At 37.9% G+C, this 12,730-nt stretch overlaps 3 protein-coding genes and 1 pseudogene across 4 annotated transcripts; 2 read left to right on the top strand and 2 right to left on the bottom strand.

Moving 5' to 3' along the window:
- Positions 1–88: 88 nt before the first annotated feature.
- Positions 89–1,859, bottom strand: LOC106307200 (target of Myb protein 1-like). Its single transcript, XM_013744077.1, has 4 exons — positions 1,713–1,859; positions 1,052–1,554; positions 695–985; positions 89–608 (listed from the first exon to the last, which is right to left on the bottom strand). The coding sequence occupies exons 2-4, from the start codon at positions 1,535–1,537 to the stop codon at positions 246–248; spliced, it is 1,140 nt and encodes a 379-aa protein (XP_013599531.1). The 5' UTR covers positions 1,538–1,554; positions 1,713–1,859; the 3' UTR covers positions 89–245.
- Positions 1,860–1,950: 91 nt separating this feature from the next.
- LOC106307201 lies at positions 1,951–3,730 on the top strand. Of its 2 annotated transcripts, none has more exons than XM_013744078.1 (5): positions 1,951–2,152; positions 2,302–2,474; positions 2,961–3,168; positions 3,278–3,384; positions 3,470–3,730. In XM_013744078.1, the coding sequence occupies exons 1-5, from the start codon at positions 2,081–2,083 to the stop codon at positions 3,549–3,551; spliced, it is 642 nt and encodes a 213-aa protein (XP_013599532.1). In that variant the 5' UTR covers positions 1,951–2,080; the 3' UTR covers positions 3,552–3,730. The 2 variants fall into 2 exon arrangements, with proteins under 2 accessions (XP_013599532.1, XP_013599534.1); XM_013744080.1 differs by having other exon boundaries at positions 1,958–2,207.
- Positions 3,731–6,323: 2,593 nt separating this feature from the next.
- Positions 6,324–8,505, top strand: LOC106312788 (F-box protein SKIP16-like). Its single transcript, XM_013750440.1, has 5 exons — positions 6,324–6,609; positions 7,014–7,703; positions 7,775–7,993; positions 8,076–8,182; positions 8,265–8,505. Exons 1-5 carry the CDS (start codon positions 6,406–6,408, stop codon positions 8,341–8,343), a joined length of 1,299 nt encoding a protein of 432 aa, XP_013605894.1. The 5' UTR covers positions 6,324–6,405; the 3' UTR covers positions 8,344–8,505.
- A 3-nt stretch (positions 8,506–8,508) lies between these two features.
- Positions 8,509–10,201, bottom strand: LOC106312789 (annotated as a pseudogene).
- Positions 10,202–12,730: the final 2,529 nt, after the last annotated feature.

The raw sequence follows: 12,730 nt of genomic DNA, 5'->3' as shown, positions 1-12,730 counted from the left end.
AATATACATACGGTATCTAACCAAAACACCTCGTATAAATACACCAAACGTATAGTAATACATAGGGTGTGGGGTGAAGATTCACCTACGGTGTTGATGTCAATAAAAAGAAAATGATGCTAACAAAGGTTCCACAAATGTATGGTCGAAAGTACATTCCAGAAGAAACCATCAAAAGAACAAGAAACCTTCCCCCCAACGTTCTGATAATAACCATCTCGTAAGAGGACAAACATTAGACTTGCTCATTTCTCATCTTCATCACTCGATAACCCGAGTTCTATTTTCACCTGCTGCTTATCTTCTTTACCAGTCTTGTTGGAGGATCCTGGTGATTCTTGATGTTCATCCTTTTGTTTCACAAGATGTTCTTCTGCTGGTTTCGGACCACCAGCATCTTTGCTTCCTGATGATTCTTGTTCCACCATGGACGCCTTCTTCTCAGTTTCATCAGTCTTCTCGTAAATAGACAGAACGCGTTGGAGCTCATCGTTCAGATGCAGAGCCTCAAAAAGGACACTCTCGTCGTCCGTTGTGCTCTCTATGATCATTTGAATCAACGGCTGTGACTGCTTGCATTTCTCCATAAGGCTTACCGTTAGCTCGTCCTGTAACCATAACATATATTATAAACCCCATTATACAATAACAATATATTACACATAGAATATGTTTGCATGAGTGAGATTATTACCTCTGTGTGATTCGGCTTCCCATCAGTGTTCAACATGCTAGAGAGCAACTCGAGGCTGTTCCTTGTAATCTCAATCTGTTCTTTCTTATCCTTGATCGACAAGTTTCCAAAGCTATAGTCAAAACCACCACCATCGTCTCCACGAGCCTGTTCTTGATTAGGAACCGGATAGCTACCAGGTGGAGGAACTGGAACAGGCCGTTGCATAAGAGACTCCAGAGAACTTTGTCCTGCTCCTGCCATTGGATTCTCCTCGCTACGAGCGTTTAAACCATTCTCTCCCTCCAAGCTCTAAACAAACAAACCGTGATCATAAGCACATTAACAAAAAACCGTCACAAAATCAGATTCTATTACCATATAAGTCTGCTTGAAGACAGGAAGGTAAGCAAGATCTTTAGACCGTCCCCAAGCTCTAATAAGCTGAAAAGCCCTGCTTCTATTCTCAGAATCACCCTCTCCGTTCTTAACCAACCAAACCATCTCATCAAGAACTCCCTCAGAAGCAACTTCAGAGAAGATCTTGTCACAGTTCATAGCACAAGCCTCGAGAAGCTCAAGGCTCAGCCTTTGGCTCACAGGGCTTTTACCAGAGATCTTCCTCTTGATGGCCCTGACGATCTCGGTGGCGTTGAACTCCTGGTTGTTGATCTGAGCGCATATCCTCATGTTCATTCCCCAATTAGGCTCCTCGAGAGTCTCCAGAGTGGCTTCATCAACCATTTTGGATTCCAAGGTGGGAGCTTGGAGGATGTCTTTGACTTTCTCGCTCACCATTCTGCTCATCTGAGCTCCTCCTGTCTTCAGCTTCTCTCCCCATTCAGCTATCTTCAATTTGTCCATCGTTCTTGTGATTTCACCTTCACGTAGAAAAATACAAACTTTGTCTAAATTTATCGATTCCCATTCATTTTGTAAGATTCGAATAGAGATCAATCAACCAAAATTTTCAAATTCTAATCAATCAGATTTGCTGATCCTTGAACATAGATGAGAGACTGAAAGAAGAGGAGAGAACCTGAGATGTAAGTTCCTTTCGGACGATCAAAATATCTTGTCGAAAAATCTTGTCTTTTTGTCTTTGGTTCTGTAAGGTTGAATCTGTCGGATAGAGAAAGTAGCAAAGAGGGAGGAGGAGAAAGATTGTGAACACGTGGCAGGTGGAGAAAGTCCATACGGTTTTAGTTTCAGATCCTTTCGTTTCGTGACAAATGTATTAATACATGGTAGTTATCGAAACTAGACAATAGTTCCGGGGTTGATTTGATAAAATATTTTTCTTCATAAAGACTATCGGCGACGACGAAATGACAAAACCGACGCGGCAAAGGGGGTCATTTCCGATCACCAGTAGCTCTCTCTTTATCTTTTAAAGGGTTTGGAAGGATGGCGTACATCTCGAATTGGGTCAGATACATGGCTCACAAGCTGGAGTACTCTCTCACTCTCGGCCTCAAGGTTTCTCTCTCTCTCACTTGCTCTCTGTCTGTCTTGGCTTTGGCTTCAAGCTGGAGTACTCTCTCTTTCTCTCTTTGCAATATATGAATTTGGTTTTAAGATTTGATCCAATTTTGAATTTACCATCTTTGAGTTATTTAATGTGACAGAATCATACTCAAGGGAGGGTCATTGACCGGGAATTCATTAGTGTAGTCATGAAGAATCTACTCTATGGAAGAATCACCTACTTAAACTCAGTTAAAGGAGAAGGGATGGCCCCAACCATGGGATCACATGATAACACACTCCTTGTCCGTAAGCTACCTGATGTTGATACAAGGTATGTTTAAGTCCTTTTAGTTCCACTCTTACCAATTGGGTGTTTCATGTAGTCCAGGGGGTTAGTCCTTGTAAGAATACTACTTGAACACTTGTTGTTTCTTGAGACATATACCTTGGATTGTTTATGTTTCTTTTCTTTGCTTAGGAGTTTGTATACTTAGTTTCCATGAGCTAAAGTCACAGGCTTTGGATTAATTTTTTTTTTATTTAATTTTACTTTGCAAGTAGTTGTAGGAGAAAGAGAGGGGAATCAAGCATTCAGAATTGGAGATTTTGTAGTGGATGACAGAACCATTAGACAAGTGTTATCATCTTTGTCAGGAGAGCTAAGTCTCATTTTCACTGACTTTAGCTTCGATATTCTATCGGCCTACTGTGCTGAACTTAACATTTATAGCCACTGCCCAAAAGTTTAGATTTTTACTTCCTGTAAAATGTGTATTTCTACTTACTTTGACAGAGTTAGATTTTTACGCCCATCTAGATGTCTTGTTTTTTGTTTGTCTGGGTACGTTTCCGTTGGAGATGCTGTTGTCTTGAAGGACCCGAATGAGACACATAAGTATCTAGTCAGAAGACTAGCAGCTTTACAAGGATCCGAAATGGTCTCAAGTGATGAGAAGGACAAGCCTTTTGTTCTCAAAAAGGATCAGTGCTGGGTCGTTGCTGAGAACAAAGAGATGAAATCTAAGGTACAACTCCACACACTACCTTGTTGTTGCTTATCCTTGCAGTTCTGTATTACACTCTGTATAATTTGGTGTTGAATCTGTCGGCTAATGCCTAATGGGGTTTTAATAGGAAGCATACGATAGTAGATCATTTGGTCCGGTTTCACTGGCGGACATAGTAGGAAGAGCTATATATTGTATGAGGACAGCCGTGGATCATGGTCCAGTAAGTAACAGGTACCGAGAAGAAGCTACCCTCTCCTCTTCTTAGTAGATCTTTCTGTCATTTTTCTCTTACTAAGTACTATTATCTCTGTATCAGTGAATTTTCCATGCAAAAGGATTCTCCAATCCTGGCGGTAGAACTTGACGTGGATGAATTGGCTAAAGACCACAAGGCGTAGTAGTACAAACAAAGAGCCTTGTTGCAATCATTTCACCAGACTCTTTGTGTCCCTTTGTTTCCCTTCTAAACTCCAAATTTAGATGCCACTGGAGTCGATATGTTTGTGGCAAAATGTTGAGGAAAAGGGTACCTTATAGCTGCTTCCTCTATAAATAAACAAACAATTTCTTTACAGAACCCAAACCATGGTTTTAAATTGAAACAGAACAAACTGTACAATAGACTCTTTCTTAGAGAACCACATCAGTAGAAAGGGGTGGGCAACTCATGCCACGTGTTCTCATATATTCTTCATATATTGATGTAACACAAGTGGCTTTCTCGAGCCACTTGATTCATCTTAACTCCAGCCTTCTTAATCTTCCTTAAGCTTTAGTAAACTTTTAGCGAATCCTTCCCGTTTTTTCATTTCATAATCCGGATCCATTGACTTAAATAAAACTTTTGGTTGCTCCATCACTTAACCAAAAATTTGAATAACATTCTTGGTTATTCCAGCACTATTCCAGCACGCCTTAAGCGACAATGATCTTAACTCCGACTTGATCACAGCTCTGGTTCCTACCCAATCAGACTTCTAACTTACATTTGCCCATAGTGTAAGTCCGACTTGATCACTCCCAAAATCAAGTCTCTCTTTCCATCTTTCATTCAGACATCAATGATGACATCCTCCACTTGCCCTTTAAGTTAACAGACAGATTTGCGGACATGACTAATGCTGAGTTTAAGGCATGTTCTATTGGGTTGAACACGTCTTCCTTGAGGTTTAATAGGGACGAAAGGCCGGTTTGTGACGCGAGTTACAGCGTGACATGGACCTCTAAGAAGGATACAGCAGAGAGACATGATGAACCTGAAGACGAACTTCAGGCTGAGCCTGAGATTGTGTCTAAGTACGAGGAACATGAATCTGACTTTGATTCAGAACATGGCCATGTGACAGCTATTCTTGAACCAGAGTCAGAGCTGCAGCTAGACTCATACGAAGAGGAGGAGGAGGATGTTACGTTAGATGTTTTATTAGATGATGATGAGTCTCTAGATGAAGAGGTTGATGGAGCTGAGGAAGAAGAAGACTTGAGTACACTGAAGCTGATGGAACGGAAGGGGATAGCAAAGTCAAGGGGGACAGTGATTTAACGGTGAAAAGAGAGAGACCCTAGCAACAATATGAACATTGCTATCTAGTTAATGACAATAATGTGTTGTTTCGGATCGGGTATTTCGAATTTTCGGGTATTTCGGTATAGAGGTGTAGAATCCGTTCGGGTATTTCTGTACTTCGGATCGGATTCAGGTATTTTTAGTTTGGATTCGGTTATTTCGGATCGGGTTCGGATATTTGGATTTTGAAAGAAAAAAAGTAAAATTTCATTTTTGAAGTTTCTTGTATTTAAAAATATAACTTTCACTTAACTGATTTTTATTTTTTAATAGATTGAATGATTTATAGATTTGGACATAACATTTTAAAACTAGAAAGACACTAATTTGGTTATTGTTTTTAAATTTCGGATGTAACTTTTGTTAATTATTGAAACAAAAAACTTGACATGCATTTGAAGTGGGAAGCAAATCATTTCCTCCGTAATTATATGTATATTATATGAACTTAAAGTATGTGTAGTATCAATATAAATATTTTAAATAAAATGAGAGATATAAACTAGAAATATAAGGTTTGTATCGGTTATCTTCGGATATCCATTCGGGTTCGGATATTACATGTTCGGGTTCAGATATCCAATCTCTCCTAATTCAATACCGTTCAGGTTACTTCGGTTCAGGTTTTTTGGATCGGGTTCGGATACGTTCGAGTATCGGTAGGGCTGGGCAAATAATCCGAACCCGAAAATCCGAACCGAATCCGATCCGGTAAAAATGAATCTGAACCGATCTGAACCCGACATAAATACTGAATGGATCTTGTTTTATGGTATTTCGGGTAATGGATATTATCTGAACCGAACCCGAACTTAAATGGATATCCGATAAAACCCGAAACATTCAAAATCCCAAAAAAACTTGTATCAAATATGATCTCAATTTCTAATATGTATCCAAAATGCACTAAGATATTATTAAACATCTAAAATAATTATCTATTACATGAACGTTGATGGTTGAAAGTGGCAGCTGAGGCTTCAAATTTTTAGATTTTAGTTTTGTTTTCATTGAATAATATTTTTTATTTCATGAGAACTTGGTTTTTTGTTTTATGCTTTCATTTATTTGGTTTTATTTATATCAATAACTATGTTTACCTTTCATTTGATTTTGAATGATCACGTTTGATGTTTTTTTCTTATATTTGAATCGATTTTACTTATGTTTTGGTTACAAAATAGGTACAAATCACGTACTTTAAAATCGAAGAACCGATTTTACTTATGTTTTGGTTATAAAATAGGTATAAAACAAGTACTTAAAACCGAAGAACCGATTGAGACTCGAACACGAAAGTATATCGGATTGTATCGGTTCTTTGAAGATTTACTAACCCCGATCCGAACCGGTCCCGAACCGAACTTTCATATAATCCGAATGAGGCTGATTTTTATAAACCCAATTGGACAAAAACGAAACCCGATTGGGACCCCGAATGCCCAGACCTAGATATCGGGTAAAATGTCTACCCCTACTCGAGAGTTTTATCTTTGAAGGAGGCCATGATAATATTTGAACACATTCAGGACCTTTTGGTAATTAACTTACAAGAAAGATGTGAAACGTATCTAAAAGTGGATGATGTGTCGGCACAAAACGGGGCTTTTCTAGTTTCATCTGATTGGAAACATTCGAAGAGCCGACACACAAAAGCAACAGAGAGAGAGAGAGAGACCAAAGCCATGGGTCTAGAGGAAGCTGGAGATTTGGTTCTCCACATCATCCTGTCCAAAATCGGTCCTGAGAACACAGCGAGAGTGGCTTGCGTCAGCAAACGCCTCAAGGTCTCCGCCTCCGAGGACTCCCTCTGGTCAATCTTCTGTTCCCTTGATCTCAACATCTCTACTCCTCTTGATCCCCATGGAGACCCTTCTCCTTCCTTCAAGGTCAATCTTTTCTTCTTCACAGACAATTCTTAGGGTTTCAGTGTTTGAAACTGTGGAATTTAGGTTATGATCTCTGTTAAACGGATTGTGTTACAGTTAAGAGAAATAATAAGATAGACGTTAAACTTGTCAGAAAATAATTTTGTTATTATTGAGATTCTTAGATTTTGTTTACAACTTATGATTGATCTTTATATAGAGATGGAATCATTACTAGTATAAGAGACAACTTTTCGTACTAAAAGACACAACACGAAGAGTTACAGCTTAAAACTTTTTGTGTAATAACAACTTATGTAAATGTATTAAGTAGAGATTAGATTATAAAGTTTAACAATCTCTGAGATTACCTTCTTTGTGGTGGTTTAGCTCATTAAAGGGCTCTGTCTTTATTCTTCCTTCAGATGGCATACCAGTCATGGAGGGAGTCCTTTATAATGTATCCATGGCACCTCGTCAAACGCGTTAGCCATTGTTGGGACAACCTCAAACTATGGTTGAGCCTAAACTTCCCTGAAGCAGAGGCAACACTGAGAAAAGGAGCCACAGAGGAGGATCTTGAAGAGTTTGAGTCTGCTCTCAAGGTCAAACTTCCTCTCCCCACAAGGCTTCTCTACCGTTTCGTCGACGGCCAAGAGCCGCCGCCTCCTTCCTCCTCCCCCTCCAGTGGTCTTGATGGGTCTCTAGGCCTTATTGGTGGTTACTCTGTGTACTCTCATGATGTTAATGTCTACTTGCTACCTCTCAAGGAAGTTATAAGGGAGACCAATGAGACAATGAGTGATCTCGGTGTCTCCAACGGATCGAACTTTATCGCTGTGGCTGCATCCGCTACGGCTAGTTTGAAAATGTTTTTCCTTGACTGCAGTGACGGGCAGCTTTATACTAGGACAAGTACACGCCAAATGCTTCCATGTGTGCCTGAGATCAACGGTGATCAGCAGCAGGATGGTATGCTGCGTTGGTTGGAAGAACATGGCAGGAGGTTACAGAGCGGTGTTATAAAAGTCCGTGAGGAGGATAACATCAAGAGTATCAGTTTGTTCCCGGAGGTTCCTCCCTTGTGTTCTGTCGCTGTAACGAACGGTGTGCAGGTAAACAATAATAGTCTTTTTAGTTACTAATAATCAGTAGATTGAAACAGCCTTGTGTGTTGATTACGCAGGTGCGTGCCTCGTCTGTGTTTATCCCTGAAGTATCTAATCTTCGTGCTCAGCCACCGGCTTACTGGTATGCTTACTCCATCCGCATGTCTCTCGTCCCAGAAGGATGCTTCTTGAACGGGAGACATCATAGCTCTTGTCAATTGTATTGGAGGCATTGGATTATCCGAGCTGATGATGAGGTGATAGATAAAGTCAATGGAGAAGCTGTGATAGGAAAGGTAATGAATCAGGTTGATCCCTCGTGCTAATACATGTTGGATCTGAGCTTTTTTCTAATACGGTTTGGTCTGTAATATGTAGTACCCTCTCTTACAAGCCGAGGAAGAAGAGTTTGTGTATGAGAGTTGTTCAAATTTTCCAACAACTAGTGGATCCATTGAAGGATCTTTCACCTTTATACCTGGAAGGTATGCTTCATGGACTTATGTTGTTTAATTAATTGTAGTTAAGATTAGACCTTGCGACCTTTGGTTCTTTCATATTATGTAGTTTGAAGGATCCAAAAGGGAGTCAATTCGAAGTCAAAGTCGAAGAGTTTCCTCTGAAGTTACCGGACTACATCTTCTAAACTCATCTGCCTCCCTCAAGGCTTGTTACGGTTTCAAGATAATGCGTTGTTATGTCAGGTTTTATTGTTCATGCAGTGTGCAATGTACTTGAAAGTTGTGTTTTGAACAGACAAGTTCATGACAAGAGATTATTCCATAAATAACAGTTGAAGTTTTTTTTTTGAGAAGGCCTTTCAAATTAAAAAGACAAAAGAACATACAAAGTATATATAGTTTAAAACCATAAAGTTTGAAGTTGAGTACATAAGATGGAACTAGAGCTGAGATTAACGAGCGAAAGCCAACTTGCGTCTCTGAGCTTCTGAAGGCAGTTTGACATCGGTGGCTAAACCGAGAGTCTGGAAGAACAGAACGAGGTACCAAGTTAAGTCTAGCTGATACCATTCGAGTCCGTGCCTAGCTGAGGCCTCAAAGGCATGGTGGTTGTTGTGCCAACTCTCTCCCATCGTGAGTGGTGCTAGCCACCTACACCACAAAATACTCAAAGTCAGTTACCACTTATGGTTTCAGTTTACAGCGTTTAGTCAACGAAATTTTAAACCGGATTTTTTATGGATTGGTTTGGTTTAGTAGTCAAACTGAAACAGAATAGTAATCAGTTAATCCTTTTTTAAGGTTTGGTTTGCTAGGATGTGCTCATGTCTGTAAAGAATAGAGTTTGTAAAAAAAAAATACCAAACGTTACGAGAGGTGTCTTTGGTGTTCCACGCTCGCGAGCCGCATATATGGCATGCTGAGTTTACGAACCACGTCCCGTGGTAACCGATTGCTCCTCCCACACCCTGTTGCAAATTAGTTTTACTATATAAAATGATATATTTAATATAAATCAAACATTATTTAGCGAAATTAGTATTTAAAACATGACGAGGGTCCAAAACGTAGAAAATCTGAATAAAAATCTATATAAAATGAAAATTTGAAGAATTAAGATAAGTGATAAAAATTATACTGGAATCATATTTCAAAAAGTAAAAAAAAAAAAACTGAATTAAAAATGGTAAAAGTATTAAATTCAAGAGGATTTTGCTTACCACGCCGCAAGTTAGGTAAGGTAGACCACCCCAGAGATAAACGAGGGTCCAAAACGCCATGATGTGGTAACCAGTTGTTTTTTGTAGAAACCTATAGAACCATTGTAGTTTCAAGTCCATCACGTTGTTACGTCCTCCACACTGTTACAATATGCATGGTTACAACTTGTACGTACGCAGTCCACCATTGGTAAAATCACAAATTAAAATCGGATTTAACGTCGTTTTACCTTTTCTCTGATATAATTGGTGTCGAATATCCACAAGACATGACTGAACCAGAATCCTTCTATAGGGCTATGTGGGTCACGGTCAGAATCTGTGAACTGGTGATGGAATCTATGTGTGCTCACCCAGTCTATTGGATGACCCTGCCAAAAACGAAAACGAGACTTTAAATACTTTTTTTTTTGAAACACCTACACTTTAAATACATACTAACTATATTTTGTTTGATTTTATATTTTGGTTAAAACGTTATGTACCTGAAGCGCAAAAAGAGCAGAATAAGCGAATGGATATTCAAGCCATCTTGGTAGCTTAAAGCTCTTGTGAGTCAAGTTTCTATGGTACGAGAACGTAATGCTGAGGCCTGTCACCAAAGCGAGAGTGAAACCGAACCGGATCAGCTTCCCATTTGTAGTTAAAAGGAGCCAAGGCACATAACAAATGCACGATCAGAACAGCCGAAGCTCTCATTACATCGATCCGTGTCCATTCTCTAAACAGATATGCTCTTTTCTCCTTATGCACCGTGTTTCGGCTAGAGCCAGAGGCATCCTCCTTGGTTTCACTACCCATCGTGCAGACTATGCGTTCGTGTTTTGAGATTTGAGTAATATGATGAGATATATGGTTGAGGAAATGTTAGATTATATACAGGGGATGATGCTGGTGCATTCAGGTTTAATAATTGTTGTGGATATTAAGGATCGTAACGGTGGCTTTGAGTAATCATCACTACTTATTAACAACGAAATAATAATTGTATACTTTACCTTGTCTCCAGATGAGGAGAAAAGAATTAAATCCATTTATTTAGGAAATAAATAAAGCAATTAGAGCAACTTCAGTGGGGTTCTTAATCTAAGTTTTCTCAAATGTAGATATACAAAAAACAATTACCATATATATTTCAAAATTAAAATAATCTCATTTCAAAAGTATTTCATTTAAGATAATTTGAGTTAAGGTTTTTATGATTTGAGTTATAATATTTTAAGAACTTTTATGATAACTATGGTTTTGGCGTAGCAATTCTGATTGATAGGTTAGTCTGAGAATTAAGTGTTAAGCATAGGCACATGTACAAACCTGGACATTCGTTTTAACGAATGCTTTTACGTCATAAAAAGAGAAATTTTTGATACCTCTTAACGTTTAAGGTTTTGAAACTTTGAAAACAATTTTATCTACTTAAGTAAATAGTTTGTAATCAGCCTGATGCGTCCATAAAATTGTTTATGATAGATGCATATATTCAGATAATCTATCTTTTTTTATATAGATTATCCACTTAATCATTAAAACAATACCACATTTTAATAGTACATACCTTCTAAGTTGTTGATCAATTTAGTTTTGGTTGTTACATTAATTAGTATTGTTTCTCATCGGGTCTAATTTGGTCAAGACAATTTACGATAGTACTATATGACCAATTTCCATATTTTCTGTTACTTATTTTTTTTAATCTCAGAGTGTGACCGGTAGCCATCATAGGAACAATAGGAACGGACAGAAAAAAATGAGTAGGAATAAAATTTTAGGAATGATGAGGAATAATGGTTACTTATCAAAATTAATGAGGAATTGATTTGTTCTATAATTCTCTACAAATAAATGAATGAAGATGAATGAAAAGGAAAACATATTCCTCATAAATAGTAAAAAGTTTAAGGAATGTTAAAGAATATAGTGTTCCTCCTCGTTCCCTTGGTAGGGCGTGACTGATAACCATCAAGGAACATTAGAAATGAATAGAAAAATAATGAATAGGAATAGAATTTTGGGAATGATAAGGAACGAGGGTTCCTTATCAAAATTAACAAGGAACAAATTTGCATTATAATTCTCTACAAAAAAAAAATGAGAAGGGATGAAGAAGAAAAAATATTCTTCATAAATGGTAACATTTTTTAGGAACGTTAAGGAATGTAGTGTTCCTCTTCGTTCCTTTGGTTACCATTCATACCCTTAGAGTTAGTTTCTTTTATGGAACAAAATCGAAACTACAGTTGCACTGGCTCTTATTCATGGCCTTATAAGCATATATTCATAAAAGATTCAGCAAATAAAAATCCATCAAGAACATGTAAAAAACCGATAAAGATCCGGTGAAGCTTATGATGGATATACTGTCGCATGCATGTACGTTTGATTTATTACCGAATTCAGATAGATGATACATAGTAGTTAAGAATCAAAACCAAGTTTTGGAATCAAATATACAACGATCATCCTTCATGCATTAATCGATATGCTTGGTCTTTTTTCTTTAATTAATAATTTATGAAATTATTTTTCTCATTGTTGTTAATAATATTTTATATTATCTACTTAATATATATAGCTCAAGTATTTAACCAAACTTAGAGCATCCACATTGGTGAACCCCCTTTGGGGTTCATACCAATTTTTTAATATATTTATGGTGGAACCATGAATAATGATGAACCTCTTGATATTGTGCTTCTGCATTAGTGAACCCGAAGAAGGGGTTCATAGGAATTAAAATAATAATTTATAAATTTTTATAAATTTTTATTCATTACATTGATAATTGATGAACATACAAAGATTATTCATTACTAAATTTTTGCCATACATTTTCAACTAAATCAACTTTCAACCTATCATGTTTCCCTGAATCCCGAACTTCATTGCGCATGCCTAGCATATTATCTGAATGCAAACTTTCTCTCCTTTTGACTTTCGAACCTCTGCTTGACTCTCCTGACTCGAACTCAAATGTATCAGTAAGACTGTATCCGTCTCGTTCGTCCTCTACTATCATATTGTGCAATATGACACATGTTCTCATAATTTTCCCTATCTTTTCCTTGTCCCATAGTAGAGCAGGGTTTTTAACTATTGCAAACCTCGATTGCAATACCCCGAAAGCACGTTCGACATCTTTTCTGGTGGATTCTTGACGTAGAGCAAATAGCTCAGCTTTAGGACCTTGAGGAAGTGGGATGGATTGGATAAATGTTGACCAATTCGGATAAATTCCGTCAGTAAGGTAGTACGCCATACGGTAAGTGTGGTTGTTGACCTTGAATTTAACTTTAGGGGCTCGACCTTGCAATATGTCATCAAAAACTGGTGACCGATCAAGAACATTGATATC

Source organism: Brassica oleracea, chromosome C8, assembly GCF_000695525.1.
Source record: "Brassica oleracea var. oleracea cultivar TO1000 chromosome C8, BOL, whole genome shotgun sequence".
Lineage (NCBI taxonomy): Eukaryota > Viridiplantae > Streptophyta > Magnoliopsida > Brassicales > Brassicaceae > Brassica > Brassica oleracea.
The sequence above is the reverse complement of the archived record's forward strand: the minus strand, read 5'-3'. Positions and strand labels throughout refer to the sequence as shown.

Bases quoted from the DNA above. Each gene is read 5' to 3' on its own strand.
- LOC106307201 (XM_013744078.1), top strand. From the start codon at position 2,081: ATGGCGTACATCTCGAATTGGGTCAGATACATGGCTCACAAGCTGGAG. The intron at 2,475-2,960 runs GTATGTTTAAGT...ACGCCCATCTAG, and splicing joins CTACCTGATGTTGATACAAG to ATGTCTTGTTTTTTGTTTGT. The intron at 3,385-3,469 runs GTACCGAGAAGA...TCTCTGTATCAG, and splicing joins CATGGTCCAGTAAGTAACAG to TGAATTTTCCATGCAAAAGG.
- LOC106312788 (XM_013750440.1), top strand. From the start codon at position 6,406: ATGGGTCTAGAGGAAGCTGGAGATTTGGTTCTCCACATCATCCTGTCC. The intron at 6,610-7,013 runs GTCAATCTTTTC...TTCTTCCTTCAG, and splicing joins ACCCTTCTCCTTCCTTCAAG to ATGGCATACCAGTCATGGAG. The intron at 8,183-8,264 runs GTATGCTTCATG...CATATTATGTAG, and splicing joins TTCACCTTTATACCTGGAAG to TTTGAAGGATCCAAAAGGGA.
- LOC106307200 (XM_013744077.1), bottom strand. From the start codon at position 1,537: ATGGACAAATTGAAGATAGCTGAATGGGGAGAGAAGCTGAAGACAGGA. The intron at 986-1,051 runs GTAATAGAATCT...TTGTTTGTTTAG, and splicing joins TCTTCAAGCAGACTTATATG to AGCTTGGAGGGAGAGAATGG. The intron at 609-694 runs GTAATAATCTCA...TTATGGTTACAG, and splicing joins GGAAGCCGAATCACACAGAG to GACGAGCTAACGGTAAGCCT.